The 17,704-nt window shown below is 43.1% G+C and overlaps 1 protein-coding gene across 1 annotated transcript in view; it reads left to right on the top strand.

The window, feature by feature from the left end:
- LOC136864721 (protein FAM135A) overlaps positions 1–17,704 on the top strand; it is a 570,393-nt gene that overhangs the window by 27,324 nt on the left and 525,365 nt on the right. Inside the window, exon 2 of the mRNA XM_068226397.1 lies at positions 946–1,046. Within this exon, the coding sequence (XP_068082498.1) occupies positions 970–1,046 (77 nt within the window). The 5' untranslated portion in view covers positions 946–969. The remainder of the gene's footprint in view (positions 1–945; positions 1,047–17,704) is intronic.

The raw sequence follows: 17,704 nt of genomic DNA, 5'->3' as shown, positions 1-17,704 counted from the left end.
TTGTCATTGTCAAAGTTGGTTACGGTTCGAGTCGCGTAGCTGTGGCTTTGCATTCTGAAGTAGCCCTGAGGATGGTTTTCAATGTTTTCCCATTTTCACACTAGGCAAATGCTGGGGCTCTACCAGCATTATGGTTACGGCTGCTACCCTTCCAGTCCTAGCCCTATCCCATCCTTCCTTCTCCGAAAACCTTCGATGTGTTACTGAGAGTTTCAACGACTATTAAAAGGAAACACCGGTTACTGATAAAAGGTGCAATTATTTCAGCCTTCGTGAACCAAATCAACTTGTCATATTTAGTGATGGACTAACCTGGAAACTAAAAGAGCCGAATGCACCTTTAATTTACGGGCGAGTTGGCCGTGCGGTTAGAGGCGCGCGGCTGTGAGCTTGCATCCGGGAGACAGTGGGTTCGAATCCTACTTTCGGCAGCCCTGAAGATGGTTTTCCGTGGTTTCCCATTTTCACACCAGGCAAATGCTGGGGCTGTGCCTTAAGGCCATGGCCGCTTCCTTCCAACTCCTAGGCCTTTCCTATCCCATTGTCGCCATAAGACCTATCTGTGTCGGCGTGACGTAAAGCCACTAGCAAAAAGTATATTAATTTAACGAGGCGGACCAAACTACTTTAAGGAATCAAAATTTCAGGATGGTTCTACCATCATTATCGTTATGGCTGCTACCCTTCCAGTCCTAGCCCTTTCCCATACTTCCTTCTCCGAAAACCTTCGATGTGTTTTCCCTGTATGGAATTAAATGCAGTGAAAATTTATCTCCAAATCCGAAAAAATATGAGCGTGATATAAGTATGTAACCCAGATTTTTGTAGAAGTGTTTCAATTTAAAGCACAATGTTATGATTTTTTTTTTAGACTTAGACCCCTCTACCACTCAACACCTCATATCAGATCCAGGTTTTGAACTGCTGTGATATCTTCTGTTTCAGGATGGCGAGTGTCCATGCGCCGCCATGAGTGAGCTCCAGGCCACGGTGGAGTTCTCTGTGGAGCTCTACAAGTTCTATAACGTCGATCTCTTCCAGAGAGGGTGAGTACAGCAATCTTTGAACAGTACATTACAGTACATAAATCATGTACAACAAATAGTCGCAAAATTTCAGCTAAACTCAGTTATCGCCAGAACATCTAGGGATTGACACATGACGTCGAAGTAAACGGCTGTGACTCTAAAACCTCTTACAATCTATGGTTTGTGTAGTTCATGTCAGCTCGCTATTATACAGCTAATGATGGCTACAAAGAAATTTGATAAGGCCTATCACCATGATTTAAGTGTTGCAAATTTTTAGTTTCAGTCGCAGTTAGAGTTGCCATACGTCCTGAAAAAGCGGGATTGTCCTGAATTTGAGCATGTGTCCCGACGTCCTGACTGAATTTTTAAAAATCCCTAAATGTTGTGAATTCTGAAAATCAGAGCAATTTATTTAAAATTTTGCTCAAATGCTTTTGAAAGGGAATGTCTCATCTATGCAAATAACATTGAATATTTTATAATTTTGGAGTGGTCTGTAAAGTAGGTATTTTACTTAAAGTATGATTTCTTATTCGTTCTCTATTTGAATTTTAACATTAACGTCATATAACAAGTGTGTCTTTTGGTAATGGATGAGCGATTCACATGTAATTATCCAAACACATTCGTTGGAGTCATAGGCGCCAACTTGGGGTCTTGAGCGCGGGGGCAAGGATTAATATATAAAATATTTTTACGGGAGCAAAATCACGATTGCGTCCCCGTACCGCTATATGCATGGGGGGCAAGTGCTCCCGTGGAGTCGGCGCCTATGTTTGGAACTTGTCGATGTTGGTGTCCTGATTTTCATCCTGAACCTTACGGCAACTCTAGTCGCTGTGTCTCTTAGACACGGATGAAATATAATTTTTCGAAATAAGTACTGAAATCTATGGAGGAAGAATTCCTAAAATGGCTTGTCAACCACCTCAAGTAAACAACGTACTTACAAGGTATGATGCTACATTATAATGATTTCATGTATCATATACGGTAGTATAATAGTACAGTGTCCTTTGCATCCTCCTCTGCTAACCGTAGCCATATTCCAGGATTAGGTCCTTACTGTTTTAATATTCAGGGGTAATTCATAGGTACATTTCAGAGTTACTCACTACTGAAAATTGCCGAGCATTATTATAACCTATGGCCAGCTTTATGTGATAGATTCAGTCGTGAGAACAGAATTCGTTGTGAAAATTCTATAAATTCCTCTCTTAATCCAGAGACAATTGAAATACTCTCCAACAATTTCCTAAATCACCCATACGCTACATCATATCATAATGCTGACAAATCAATGAGATAAAAAATAAGATCGCAGCTATTGCTGCGACAAGCCACTAGTAAGGTAGAGAAGATAAAGTGTAAGCTCTCCACGAGTTAACCGTGGACCGCCACACACATGGCATTGGCAACACCTGTGCTGCACCGTGCAGTTAATACAGGCATATACAGTACTATTGCTTCTCTCTACGTAATAAACCGCTACATGCAACTCACGATTAAAGCAGCTGGACACTTTTATCATCGAGATGTAGTAGCCAGCTCTCTTTGTGTTTCCTTTTTCGAGGAAGAGTCGACACTTCACTAAACTACAAGTATAGTTACGTAGCATACAAAACCCATGATTCTCACAGCATCCCAGTTGCGACATCACTTTAATAAAATCTAAACTATCCAAACACTCGAATAATATCCCTTCCCCCATACACACACACAAACTATTAGCACACGATAGCTTTTCTACAGCGAACTTTTCCACTCGCAACAGTTCCTTATAAATACTTTCCGGTGCATACATAAGATATGTACCTCTCTGTGCAGATTCGTAATCTTTAATTAGTGTTAGCGAAACAGGTATCGGCACGTTATCAGTTGGATTACCGTGGAGTAAAGGTGGGCATAATTTTCACTGCGTCACTTTCGAAACAGTTCGCACTATGTAGGTATCCGGCTAAATGATTACTCTAAGCATGCCTTGCCATAACTCGGCTCACTTAAGTCACGTAAGCATTGTATTACCGAGCTCGATAGCTGCAGTCGCTTAAGTGCGGCCAGTATCCAGTATTCGGGAGATAGTAGGTTCGAACCCCACTGTCGGCAGCCCTGAAGATGGTTTTCCGCAGTTTCCTATTTTCACACCAGGCAAATGCTGGGGCTGTACCTTAATTAAGGCCACGGCCGCTTCCTTCCTACTCCTAGCCCTTTACTGTCCGATCGTCGTCATAAGACCTATCTGTGTCAGTGCGACGTAAAGCAACTAGCAAAAAAAACATTGAATTTCATCTTAAGATTCACAATGTCTTTCCCCGACTTCGTCTTCAGCTTGTTTTCATTGCACGATTTTTGCACTCGACTGCTCTTGCAAGAATACGCATATCATTAACGAGAGACGTTAAGGAGGATTCAGCTCGGTACTCACAGTTTCCGTCAGAGAATAAGCAAGTTTAGTTTGAACATGTATGAACTGCAACATATGTAAATGGAAAAAGTCAGTAGTGGACGGATGATCGTCAGAACTTAGTGATCCCAGGATATTAAACTGACGTTCTACGGGATCTTGATTAAATGCTCCTGTCAAAACATAGCTCTAATTGTTTCCACACAAATATTCGGACACTTCTAAAATGCTCTCTTTGGTAACTCTCAAGAACTCCAGTGATCCTTGCGAAGTGAATGTATTTTGAGTATCTCTGAGGATATTTTGCCACTTCACTAAAGTGCAATGTGCTTGTGATCCTTTATAGAGCATTTGAGTAGGGATTGATGAATTTAATGCGTCAGTCAGGCAGTTTAAATCACTTGTTAAATTTTCTGTTGCGTCTTTGTCTTCTAAACTCACTGAATTAATACCCCCATAGAATTCTATACCATTAGCGATCGATCCACTGAATAGTTGAAATGCCAGCCTTACATTCATTCGTTGAAACGAATTAGGATCCAAATGGGCAGAGGTGATTTATAGCAAACTTTCAAACCGGAAAATTCGGGACATCTGTCACATTCATAAACTTTCCTGTAAAATGAATAATCAACAATAATCAACACTGCATTTAACCTGTACTTTGTCATGGAACCTATTTCTAAAATACTTCCTTAAATATGTGTGGTCCGTCTGAAAATGCCCGTAGTTTTCTGCTAGAATCAGTTGGATTGGAAAAAAAATTACATTTCTTATGTTGCCAGATATTTCTAAGCATTTCTGTAACTTTTTATTCGACTGGCTACCATCTGACGAGAATCCAGTGATTCTTACACTCGCTTGCTGTAATTTTATGATGGCCTGAATGAGAATCTTCGCAATTATGTCACTTGGGGTGCCATTCCGGATAGTATATATTGCCATGTGTTGGATCCAGTTGTACGGGAAGGGAACAAACATGAAAACTAGAGCATGATTTGCCAACTGATCCTTGCTTTCCTCTAAAGTACCAAATTTAATGTGCCAGCGACATTTAGTTTATTCTGTGTTCCATTGAAATTAAGTTTCTGATTCTTCAATCTTCTCTTTAACAAAGCATTTTCGGCATCAGATATACCTTCAACTGCTAAGCATACGAGCTGATTACTGACATTTATTTTCTGATTAGGGCTCTTAATAGATATATCTGTTCGCGTGGATAGCCTCTTCGCGGGAGATTTACGTTTCTTAACTGTCGTAGAGAGATGTTTGAGCAGGTTAGGACATTAAAAAACTAAACCAAATCCCATGGCGCAACAGCCCCGAAGGGCCTTGGCCTCCCAAGCGACCGCTGCTCAACCCGAAGGTTTGCAGATTACGAGGTGTCATGTGGTCAGCACGACGGATTCCCCTCGTCCATTATTCTTGACTTTCTAGATCGGGGTCGCTTTCTCACCGTCAGATAGCTCCGCAATTGTAATCACGTAGGCTGAGTGGACCTCGAATCAGCCCTCAGGTCCAGATAAAAAAAAATCCCTGGCTTCCGGGTAAGAGGTAGGTACGCTACCGTTACATCTCGGGGCCTGTCTGATTAGGACATATATGGGGGAATACTTCTGGTTTTAATTTCACCGCTGTATTGGTATCTCTACTTTTTCATCATTCATCGTAAATGAGTCTACTTTTATTACTAAGTTATTGCAAAATTGAATTTCACACACGTATGATTATGAGTTAGTTTTCAGTCTTTTCTTCGAACAGCCTTCTCCCATTTCAGGAAAACACTACTTTCTTTAGGGTCCTAAAGAAATGTGTACCTGAAGACGATCTACAGCTGGGTACGAAACACGTCAGCACGTCCCCAGCTGAAACATGCTGTCTTCATGCGCAATAGCGACATAAACTACTGTTTCTAAAATATAAAACAACTCGCACTATTCACCAATGAATGCACCAGTAATAGCTGCCTAAACCTCTTAGCAGTAAAATTGGAGAGCAATATGAATTACAGTAAAATTGGAGAGCAAAACTAAAATAATAATGTTATTGGTTTTACGTTCCACTAACTACTCTTACTGTTTTCGAGAAGCCACGGTGCCGGACAAAAGTGTATAAGAAATCACTTGTCTGCAAATGTATCTGCATGTCTAACCTCGGAAAATGTACTTCCTCTTCTACACTCTGCCAGCGGTGTACGATATACCAGTAACAATAGCACTCAATACATACGCGTATGTTGTCTTTCAGAAGTGAACTTAGTACACAAGTGTATCATTATTTTAGAGAATAGAACAGGATTCATTTCAACATTAAACACTACTCCCATAAAGCGTCGTGGGTCATACTCGTCAATGAGAATAAGAGCTTTGGTTTTAAAGTGTTTTTCTAAATATTCAGACACCACCTTCAGAGCAACTTGAATATTTTCCTCATTCTTATACTTGTCATGCTTCATACGGCATCATTCTTTGCACACCTTTTTTTCATCTTGCAGTGGTTCACTCTGACACAAATATTCATGCTGTCGATAAACTTCTTATATGACACTACGACGAACGCGTAATGCATCACTGTATTCGCTAATATTTCTGTCACAGAGAAAATTCACCTAATGGCTGAATGTTTACGAAAGTGCTGTTTTACGAAACCTCTGAAGTCATTTTTAAGTCCTTAAATAAGTAGTAATTCTTTCATTGCTCTGCATTATGCATGTTGAGTACCTGCCCAACTGCTGCTGTTGACTTCTCGAAGAAAAGACGTATCCGCAAATGTATCTGCATGTCTAATCTCGGAAAATGTTCTTGCGTAACTGAGGACTTCGTGTTCCTGAAACATGTAAGTTAAACAGGTTATAACTTTCGATACTCAGTATACTGACCTAACAATGCAATTTTCTACCCATGATTCTATTTACAGTTTGGAATACGTTTCTACTTAAAACACAAGAATCGTATAATTGACATAATCTCTACCGAAATTAGAAATTAAATATAACTCGGTCAGCAGTTTGTATCACTGACGAATGTGCGGTATACCAGTGAGCATAAGCAATATTGTACTTTTCTTGCGGATAAATATTATTTTGTATTAAATAAATTAATAAAAATGAAAATCCGCAGCCTGTTTCCTGTCATTCGACCGGGTCAGGAATGGAATGAATGGAGTCCCCAACTAGTGGCGAGGATATGAATTGTGCCGGCTGCCGAAACGAAAGTACTGGGGAAATGATTAATGACTGGCAGATGAAATGATATTGGAGAGTACTGCTGGAATGAAAGATGACAGAAAAATCTGGAGTACCCGGAGAAGAACCTGTCCCGCCTCCGCTTTGTGCAGCACAAATCTCACATGGAGTGGCGGGGAATTTGAACCACGGAGCCCAACGGTGAGAGGCCAGCGCACTGCCGCCTGAGCCACGGAAGCTATATTAAATAAATTATATAATAGATATATTGAGTGTGCATAACTTAAAGCTGGTAACCGCACACTTTCAATGACGTACTTTTGATAGAGAACCAAGTTTGGTGCTGTTACAGCGTATAATTTCTGAGATACAAAATCAAGGGTCCGAACAGGCGTATTAAATAACTTGGGGCGTGTGGATCAGTTCTTGCCTTTGGGCTAAGTGGCTCTGAGTATGGAAGTGGTAGCCTCCTGAGCCCAAGTTGACGGGTTCGATCCTGGCTCAGCCCGGCGGTATTGGAAGCTGATCAGATACTACAGCCTCGTATCGGTAGATTTGCGGGCACGAAGAGACCTCGTGTGGGACAAAATTCCGGCACCGTGGCTTCTCGAAAACAGTAAGAGTAGTTAGTGGAACGTAAAACCAATAACATTATTATTTTAGTTTTCTAAATAGCTTTCAGTGATTTCCTTTTCAATCACTCTAAGGCATATGTTGGACTATCCCCTTTCACGCAGAAACGGCTGCTGCTTCTTCATCATCATTATAAAAATAAACTCACATAAAAAGCAAACTCCACTAACGAGCTCGATAGCTGCAGTCGCTTAAGTGCGGCCAGTATCCAGTATTCGGTTCGAACCCCACTATCGGCAGCCCTGAAAGTGGTTTTCCGTGGTTTCCCTTTTTCACACCAGGCAAATGCTGGGGCTGTACCTTAATTAAAGCCACGGCCGCTTCCTTCCCACTCCTAGCCCTTCCTTGTCCCATCGTCGCCATAAAACCTATCTGTGTCGGTGCGACGTAAAGCAACTAGCTAGCAAACTCCACGAGGAAGGGAAATTACGCGATGTTGTGATTACCATTTTCATAGTAAGTTTATAATGTAAAAGCAACAATGATATGATTTCTGTAAAAAACATAATTTTATCGTCTTATTCACTGTTGTCACTTCAAAGAAAATATCTGTGCATTGCAAGGATTTTGGCAGCCTTTTCCTTCGTGAAAAGCATGTAGTTGGCAAGATTTCTCATTTTGTTGGCATACGTACGAGCATACTGCTTTATTTTTGTTTCTTTGGTTTTTTCTCCCCGCGGTGAAAGACGAGTTCTTAAGAGATCGATGTCAATATGTCCGCCTTTCTACCTGCCACACCCACTGTATACAGCGAGCCAGATTACCGGACAAGACGTAGGCAGCGTCGGTAAGACTTGTGTAATAATGAGTCACTTAAATGTAAAGTCAGCCAATATTCTTGTAGTGCAATAACGGCTAGTACGAGGTGGAAATGGATCAGGGCAGCGTTGGCTTGAGTATACGTTCGAGGAGACGGGAATACTCCGGAGAACTCAGTCTGCATCCACAATTTCTAATTACTTGATAGTTACCAGTTCTAGACTCTTCTGACTGAAAGCGTGGATCATCATCACTAACATTATCATCATCAAAAAAAAAACTCACATTAAAAACATACTATTAGAAAAAAGGAACTTCCGCGATGTTATGGTTACCATTTTCGTAGTTCTTATAATGCTAGAACAACATAATTTGATTTTTGTATTTTATCGTCTCATTTATTGCTGTCAGTTGTTGTATGTCCGGCGCTCCCTTCTCGCTCCGACAGCCAGCTGCACGCGCGCCTGTGTATCATTCTGCTAGCTTCGACGCGCAGCCTTCAGTGCGCGTGCCTGACCATCGAGTGTACTATAAATAGGAGCTCCCTGCCTGCTCAATTGCCCACTTGCCCCGGTGTCCAGCTCCAGAATACACCCTACGTCGAGCACGGAGGCTACTCCTCTTGAAAATGTGCTTCGACCAGGTGGACTGAATTTCTGGCAGTACGAGGTTTCACCTCTGGTCACCGCTCCCTTACCTGTTTCCACTGCCTATGTTCCGTAATTCTTTTACAAGCCATTTTCATTCCCTAACTTACGCAAGCTCCCTTAGTTTCGCTAGGTGGAATTTCTTCAATCAATTGAACTTGCATTTTAGGAATTCAGGCACTTCAACAAACAAGGACTCTCAAGACATTTATGTTAGTGTGCCAGATAGTTCTCGACTATCAACGTGTCAATTCACAAAGACTATCTTTTCAAGATAGGAGTGTATATAAAGACTGTAAACCTGTACATATTGTATAAAGACAGACTTTTCTCAAGATTCAATATTCCTTTTTGCTTCAAAATAAATTTCAGTTATTTGTGTAAATATCATAAAGTGAAGCAATAAAAGTTGTGTTGGTAAATTTCAACCTTGGTTACAACATCAGTGAAAAGGAAATATCTCTTCATGCCTGATTGAACTGACAAATGAGAGTAAATGCGATAGCCTATTCGGAAGATGTATAGATAATTTGAGATTTCAGGCACTGTTTGATGATATCGAAGGGCGATTTGCTTTCCATACTTGAAATTCCACTTCGTCTATACATCCCCCGATTAGGCTATCGCATTTACTCTCGCAGTTTCCACAGTTTGTTTCACTCGCACCTGTTCTCGCTCTGCTGGAGTTTCTTGTTACGTGGCGCATGATACTTCGATACACCATTCGATTTTGTTGATTTATTTTTTATTTTTTATTTCATCCGTGTGATTATGGGCAAGTAGCTGTGAGCTTGCATCCGGGATGTAGTGGGTTCGAACCTCACTGTCGGCAGCCCTGAATGTGGTTTTCCATTTTTTTCCCATCTTCCCACCGGGCAAATACTGGGGCTGTACCTTAATTAAGGCCACGGCCGCTTCCTTCCCACTCCTAGGTCTTTCCTATCACATCGTCGCCATAAGACTTACCTCTGTCGGAGCGACGTAAAGCCAATTGTAAAAAAAAAACTTTTTTCATCAATAATTTATCTATGTTTGACCTTTACCAAATATTAGCAATTCATATAGCCTAACATTCACGGATCCGCTTTCTTTAGAGAAACTGAACTGACGACGACTACTTAGCAAGACTAGCACATGTTTCAGTTCAGAAGAGAAAAAGAAAAAGGGAAAGAACCTATTTTGCTAGCATTATTTTAACTTAGGAAGTGTTTAGGTTTAACAGTTAAGGACAAAAAAACAGTAATATGAATCTTATGGAAAGTTAAAAACGATATTTCCATTGTTGCGTCTCTTTCACATGCTTAGTGCAGAAATGCTCATTAGCCTACATGATTTATACTGCAGTGCGGAATCGCAATATGCAGGCGACACGATAGAGAAGAAATGTATGTTTAGTCATTGGGAATTAATTCATCAAATTATTAATTTATAAATCATTGTCGGGAAAAAATATCCAAACTCTATGAATTAAGGAATGTAGAATACGGAAATTTTGGCCATATATATGTCGAGGTAACATATTTAATTGATTTAAGTTACAAGACTACAGGATAATATCCGCACGAGAAAAGCCATCGCAAATGTGCCATGCGGGTCCATTAACAACCGGTGTAATCGCCTGACTGTTGAATGCAGGCATGCAAACGTGCGTGCGTTGTGTCGTGTCGTACAGGTGCTGGATGTCAGCTTGTGTAATGGAGTTCCATGCATGTTGCACTTGGTCGGTTAATACAGGGACGGTTAAGGCCGGTTGTGGATGACGCTGGAGTTGTCTTCCAATGATGTCCCATACGTGTTCAATAGGGGACAGATCGGGAGATCGAACAGGCCAAGGCAACATGTCGACACACTGTAGAGTACGTTGGGCTACAACAGCGTTATGGGGGCGTGCATTATCCTGTTGCAAAACACCCCCGGAATGCTCTTCATGAATGGCAGCACAACAGGTCGAATCACCAGACGGACGTACTCATCTGCCGTCAGGATGCGTGGGATAGCCACGAGAGTGCTCCTGCTGTCATAAGGAAATTGCTCCCCAGACCAGAACTCTCAGTGTAGGTACAGTGTGTGTACGCCGCAGACAGGTGGAATGCAGGCGCTCGCATGGCCTCCTCCTAACCAACACACGGCCATCACTGGCACCAAGGCAGAGGCTGCTTTCGTCGGAAAACACAACGGACCTCCAACCTCCAATGAGCTCTCGCTTGACACCACTGAAGTCGCAGACGGCGGTAGTTTGAGGTAAGTGGAATGCTCGCCGCAGGACGTCTGGCTCGGATCTGTCCTTCAAGTAACCGATTTCGAACAGTTCGTTGCGTCACTGTGGTACCAACTGCTGCTCGAATTGCTGCGATGCCACAGCCATACGCCGAATACGGCGGTCCTTCCTCTCGGTGGTGCCAGGGGGGACGTCTGGAACACGCATGCCCTATTATACGGCCTCGTTCAACCGCAGTGAGCTGTTGATATTGGCTTCTTCGTCGTCGTGAAGGTATTCCTGACCCACTCACAGTAACTCCATCCAATCTCACAGGTAACTAACGCTCTCGCTTTTTTTTTACGGGGGGCCCCCGTAGCCCGCTCCCCCGCCGTGACCATCGACTCAATCTACATGGCCTCCGACATGCCATTAATTTCTAAGAAGAAAAGAGATAGCTGGGTAGAGTGGGAAGTGATACAAGGAGTATCTGCCGGTTTCCGAGTCAGACTCGCTAGCACGGCAAAGTTTGTGTTGGTTGGATAGTGTTAAGGTGTGGTATTGAAGGGTCAGGGAAAAACCACATAGGCAGAAAGAAGAAAGAGCCTACATGTAAAACCTGACATCTTTTGATAGTACATGCAAGGATGTGGGCTGGAAAAAGACCAGAGGTTGTGTTAGTTAGGAATAGGTAACATGCACAAAACATAAACCCATTCCTCGCCATTCCATCGTCTGGGGATCAGTCCGTCTGGGCACTGCTGTGACTTAGCGCGGTCCTTGCCGGCTGCGGAGCCATGCGTCGAGTACCACTAGGGCCTGTCGCACGGCTCCACCTCATTGGGGTACCTCGTACCCAGTCTCCGATCCCGGAGAATGAGGCCAAGCCCGCCGAGGCGGGGGCCTCCTGGAAGGGGGTGGGTCATGGAGCCGGGCCTCCTTCCTCTCTGCCCGCGCCATGGCCCGGAAGATAGGGCAACTGCGATGGGAGGCCGGGTGGCCCCCCGAGCAGTTGGCGCACACATGCGCCTCCCTAAGTGTTGGGCAGGCCGTGTAGTGGTGATCACCACCACAGCGGTTGCACCTCACCTCGAGCCCACAGCTGATCTGACGCTGGCCCCACCTCAGACAGCGGAAACACTGCAAGAGCTGCTGAGGGGGGCGTTTTACTCTCACCTGACTGCCGCTAACCGCTGAGGTCCTCTCCTGGTTGGTTCCTCGGTCGGCTGCTCTCCTGGGAGCAGTCTTGGGTTGCGGCTGAGCGGTCCTCTCCTGATGAGCCAGCGTCGCCTTCTGGTTCCTGGTGCGGCGTCGTCTTCTTCTTCTTCTTCTTCTTCTTCCCTGGGGCTGCTTCTCGGCTGGGGGGAGGCCTCGTCCTGGTGGCCCTCCTCCCGACCTGGTGACCCCGGGGTGACTGGTGGTTCCGCTGCGTTGCCATCTGCTTCTTCCTCCTGGCTGGCGGCGGCGGCGTCGGTCAGTGCTAACACTCGACTGCGTTCCCTGTCCTGTGGGACGCACATCGAGGTCTGCATCTCGAACGACATGTTGACTGGCAGGGCCTGGACGGCGGCCTCAGCACGCCAAGGGGCGTCCTTGTCCACTGCCGTGCTGCCATCCACCATCACGGGCGCCCTCCTGGTTTGCGCCCGGGTTACAGGCCCCTCCTGGTAGGCCTGCGTCTGCGACCACTTCGCCTTGGTAGGTGGTCGACGATCCTGGTTGGCGGCCTTGTTGGTCTGCGTGTACTTCGTAAAGTACCGCTTTCCAACTGGGGTCGCGCCGTTGTGGCGCTCGGGAGCGCCGCCGTCGTCCTCGGTCCTTGGCTCCGTCTGCGTGGCTGCCTCCTGGTAGCCCGAGACGTCCAGGTGCTCCCTGAGTCCTGGTAGCCGGGAAACCTGGAACTGCTGGGACGCTCCTCGTAGACCTTGAAGCTGGCTGCGTCGTTAGGGCGAATGATGATCGCCCAGGTAGCAACCACAATGCCGATGATCGGCAGGAGTGGCTCTCCGATGTACTCCGCAGTCGTATTCAGGTTGTCGAATACGTGGAGCGTCCCCTGGTGCTCGTCCTCCCCCAGCCGGTTGAACACCACCAGCCCCGGGCGTTCATAGCTGGGGGGATCCATCGTGTCGATCGCGTCTAGTAGCTTCTCGACGGCTTCCTCGTAGTCGTAGTCGACCAATCTCACTGGTAGGGTCGGCTTCTCCATCGTGGTCCTCCTGTAAGAAATCCTGAAACAGAAGAAAGAGCGAGCACTGAAAAGTGCTACAGCTCAGACAATGCTTCTTCGAAAATATACTAATAAGTACAAGTGCCTGGCTGATACTTGAAAAGTACAGAGCGCCTGGCAAGGAGAGAGAGAGCGCAGCGAGAGGCACGTATGTCATTTCACTACGACAGTCAGCTCGTCCTTGTCAACGCTCTCGCACAGTTCAGCCCGTATTTAAAGCAAATCTGGTGTGAAACGTCATGGGGCCGCTGCTAGCGCCACGCTAATACGATTTGCGGGAAATTTTAATCAACGCCATCTTTTACATGTATAAACACGTCTACCAACGTTCGTTAATCTAGCATAAACCCTTCTACGTGTTTGGATTTTTTTTCCGCCAGTGAACATAAAAAATCAAATGGGGCAAATATTTTCTCTGACAAGGAAATGATTCTTCATTGCGAACTGAAAAAATTCCTTTGACAAGACTGAGAAATACCTCCATCCCCACCGCTAATTGGAACCCTGCTTTCAACGCTTCTTGGGATAATACGTATAATTACAACTACAGTCATAACCGGTTGTAACGACGCAGAAGGGACCGCTAATTAACAAGCGTTATAGGCGATAGTCGCACAATTCGGCCTTTGTTTAAATTGCTAAATATGTCATATCTGTAAGTTGTAGGCTGCACACTTAAACGGTGTTAAAACTTCAAAAGCATAAGTGAAATATAAGTACTCTATATCCAATACAGTATTTGTGGAGAGGGATTGACAGGACTTTTTCTTCTAATGTTTACACAGTTCGTACAGTAACAGTATGCCAGCAAAGCATAAAATAACAAGTGAGGAAAGAAGTAGCAGTAGTGTAAATTGATCAGTAATGTCGCACACGGTCTTGGCTAATAAATGAGATGTTCTCTCTGCCCTTCCAAATTGTAGAAAACCGAGTTCGATAGCTGCAGTCGCTTAAGTGCGGCCAGTATCCAGTATTCAGGAGATAGTAGGTTCGAACCCCACTGTCGGCAGCCCTGAAGATGGTTTTCCGTAGTTTCCCATTTTCACACCAGTCAAATGCTGGGGCTGTACCTTAATTAAGGCCACGGCCGCTTCCTTCCCACTCCTAGCCCTTCCCTGTCCCATCGCACAGTGCGTAATTTCAGGAATCTAGCCGGCCAAAAATCGTACCTCGGAAACTAATGGACCGATTTACATAAAACTTAGTATGTAACTGCTATTATTGGAGATAAGTAAGTGTGTGGTCAATCAAGTACAAAGAACAAATTACTACGCCGGGAATAGAATTAGTAATCTTTGTAATTTTAATCATTTTTCATTATAGCCTTAAGAAATTAAATAGATGTTAATAGTGGGACATGATGTTTAGAATGTTTAAAAACAGATACAGGAATACATGTACTTGCCAAACAATTTATTCATTAGATGCAGTTACATCAGAATCGCTATCGTCACTTTCATTAACTCCTTCGGCAGAACCAGATACAAGAGGCTCAGACAGTAAGTTGAGCACTTCTCGTGAAAGCGGAATAAACTTCCTCCTTGATTTCCCTAAGCTGGTAATATAAGGGCCCGTTGATATAAGCAGCCTATAGAAAAGGTCAGTATTTGTGTCTTTCTGGAAGGTTTCCTATTATCTTTATTCCTAGTCTCCTGGGCTTCCTCGGAGAGGTGTCCAATATGTATAATACAGTGCCATGACCCAAGAGTTTGTGCAAAGTTACAGGAATGTAGTACGATTTGTATTTTTGTAAGTACAATTGTATAGTTTCCTTTGCGTACATGCCAAATGTTACTTTATCAATGGCATACTCACACGAAAGAGTTTCTACGATGGCACGTAGATGGTTTATTAAATTTATATTTACTCCAGTAATATCCGCAGAAGTGGAAGCCTCTCTGAAGAATCTTCTAGCGGTTTCCATCATTGGTATTGCCAGCACTTTGCTTCGGATATCAACCAATAGATGCGTTTCCTCCCTGAACTTCTGTAGTGAAGTCAGCTACAGTATTTATTTATTGCGTGTGTATTTTAGGCTTTAAATCAGTGCGTAAATGTATTGCGTTGAATGAGAGTTATGCGATAAGTCTACGTGTGTTATTTATTTCTTTAACATTAGTACTGTGATCTTTTGTAGTCATCTGCAGTATTTATTTACTGCGTCTGTTTTCTAGCTTTTATTGTCTGGATAAATTTATTAAATGCAATTAAATACATCGCCCGCCCCTCAAGTCCATAAAAATTATTTGTCTATTTTCTCTCGCAATTTGCCTTATATTTCAGTGCTAAGGTTTCTTATGTGCCGTAGTTTATCTCTGATTCTGTACGAACCGAACCCCACGTCCTCTTCAGTTCATAAAGGTAATTTTTAGCTTAGTTTCTTCAGCCTTTTGTCTTGAACTTGCATACTGAATATCACAAATTTATGTGCCGCCGTTTTCCCGTGATGGCGTTAAGCGGAGCCGTTCGATATGGAAACCCTGTTGTCATAAGAGCAATACTGTTTCCTTAACATGGAATGAACTATAGTAGGCTAATGGCAGGCTCGTCCTGACATTTTTGTGACACACGTCCTTCTGCACCGCTAATTCTCTGCTCGAACCAACTTTTACTGTACTTCAGCAATTCGTCCCTTTTTCTACCATATTTTGTCCAGCGTGATCGAATTTTAGCACACAAAATACTGACAGATTTCCTTATTGACTTGGATATATCCTCGGAACAATCCTCGAGGCCTAAATGTTCAATTACAATATTCGCAATATCATCGTTCAGCTTATATTCCCTGCTGTTCCTCAACAGCTCGAAAACCGACCTCCGGGTTACAGAGTACATAGCTTCTGAAAAAAATTAATTACTCTCATGGTCGCGCCTGGTCGAGCAAAAAGTCACAGTTTTCTATTCATTGAAGTATATATAACTCATCTAAAAGACTTTCATTGCGGAAATCAAAGGCAATCCATTTTGAAAGTCAGCTCAAATATTTGTATAATTAGATAGCGCTTGGACACCGTGTACCTGAAATTTAAGTGCATATTTCGGGCCAGAATATAGTAATTTTCAGAAAATGCTACATACTATATAAAAATGCATACCTTCATCTAATATAATCACATTGCAAGCTAAAGAAATATTTAGTTCTGATGTCTTTACTGAGCCCTCACATAATAATAACTGCGCGCTCGCCTCGCCGGAATATGATGCCCTAACGGAGGAGAACCACTTTAGGCCTTCTGTGAGATTGATAATCAGACAGCGCGACTTTTCAATACTTAATTACTGTATCCAAGAGTCTTATAAACACGACTCACAGAAAATGTGCACCAAAGACAAGGGTTGAAAATATTATTTTTGGCCGGCTGGATGCTAGAAATTACCCACTGTGCATCGTCGCCATAAGACCTATCTGTGTCGGTGCGACGTAAAGCAAAATAGCAGTTAAATTGTAGAAATCGTTGAGTGTGATACACCCAATTTCTGCTTTTGGCAGAGTCTTGAATTCTGTAATTGACGCTTCGTACCTTGGAACTTGACGTTTCAGTTCTGCGCGAGAGCTGCCTGGTTGTCATGAGAGACATCGTTGTAACCCGTCAAACAAGTAGCCTTTCATGTGGACATATAACAAATTGAGTTCTATTACAGATGATCAGTTATCGGTAGCCGAAGACAAGGATCAGACCGAAGTTACGGAGAAATGCAGAGAACTACTACGTTAAATAATTCCACAAAGTCTACATTACGCCTTCCTTCCCGTGACTAGCCGTTCGTAAACTATTGCCGCCAAAGCAGTGCTGATGAATTCCCTTGTAATTCATTCTTTACATCTGAAACATACGGAGTGACGTGTTTATCACTTCTTGTATTTTTACTGAACATTATTTATACTTTAAATTTAATTACAGCAGCTTCGTATTGAATGGTTTCCACTTTAGCAGTGAAAATGTTTATTGCAGATGTTAGAATATATGAGCTACAGAAAACACACGAAATACTTTACTTTATAATGTGGTGGGAACGTTCATTAAGGGAACTCCGGATTTCGAAAAATACATTTTCAAAACCGAATTTGATAATTCATTCTTGTGCGGTATGGAAAATTGGCAACCTTATATCAGACATCGAAACCTGTGAACTCGGGAAATCATTTAATGCTGGTGATTTGTTGTAATCTATTACGTGTTTTACGTTTTTGTATTATACTTGAGAAAATAGGCAAAATGAAACGAACAAAGCCGCACAAATTGACTGATGCGAGTAAAAAAACAGTGTACTCTTTCAGATTTCTTCGTAAGTAGGCTCGTAAATGTAAGACAAAATGATACAGAGGCGAGTGAATATGAGAAAACACTTAATGGAAGTGTCGATTGTAGTGTTCAGGACGACAATGACAAGTGTGTAATTTGATGTTCAAGATAATGATAAGTGAAACATTAAAAATACGTCGAAATTTGAATTACCAGGCAAACGGAAATTTCAGCAGTCGTAGTTTGATTTACTACCGTGGCTGCGCTATGAAGAAGGAATTGCGAAGTGTGAATTGTGCAGTAACTTTCCAGTATTGCCGACCAAAATTCTAAAGTTGTATTCGGATTTTCAGGACCATTTACACTGGAAATTTA

This window comes from Anabrus simplex, chromosome 2, assembly GCF_040414725.1.
Source record: "Anabrus simplex isolate iqAnaSimp1 chromosome 2, ASM4041472v1, whole genome shotgun sequence".
Taxonomy (NCBI): domain Eukaryota; kingdom Metazoa; phylum Arthropoda; class Insecta; order Orthoptera; family Tettigoniidae; genus Anabrus; species Anabrus simplex.
This window is presented reverse-complemented; position numbering and strand designations above follow the sequence as displayed.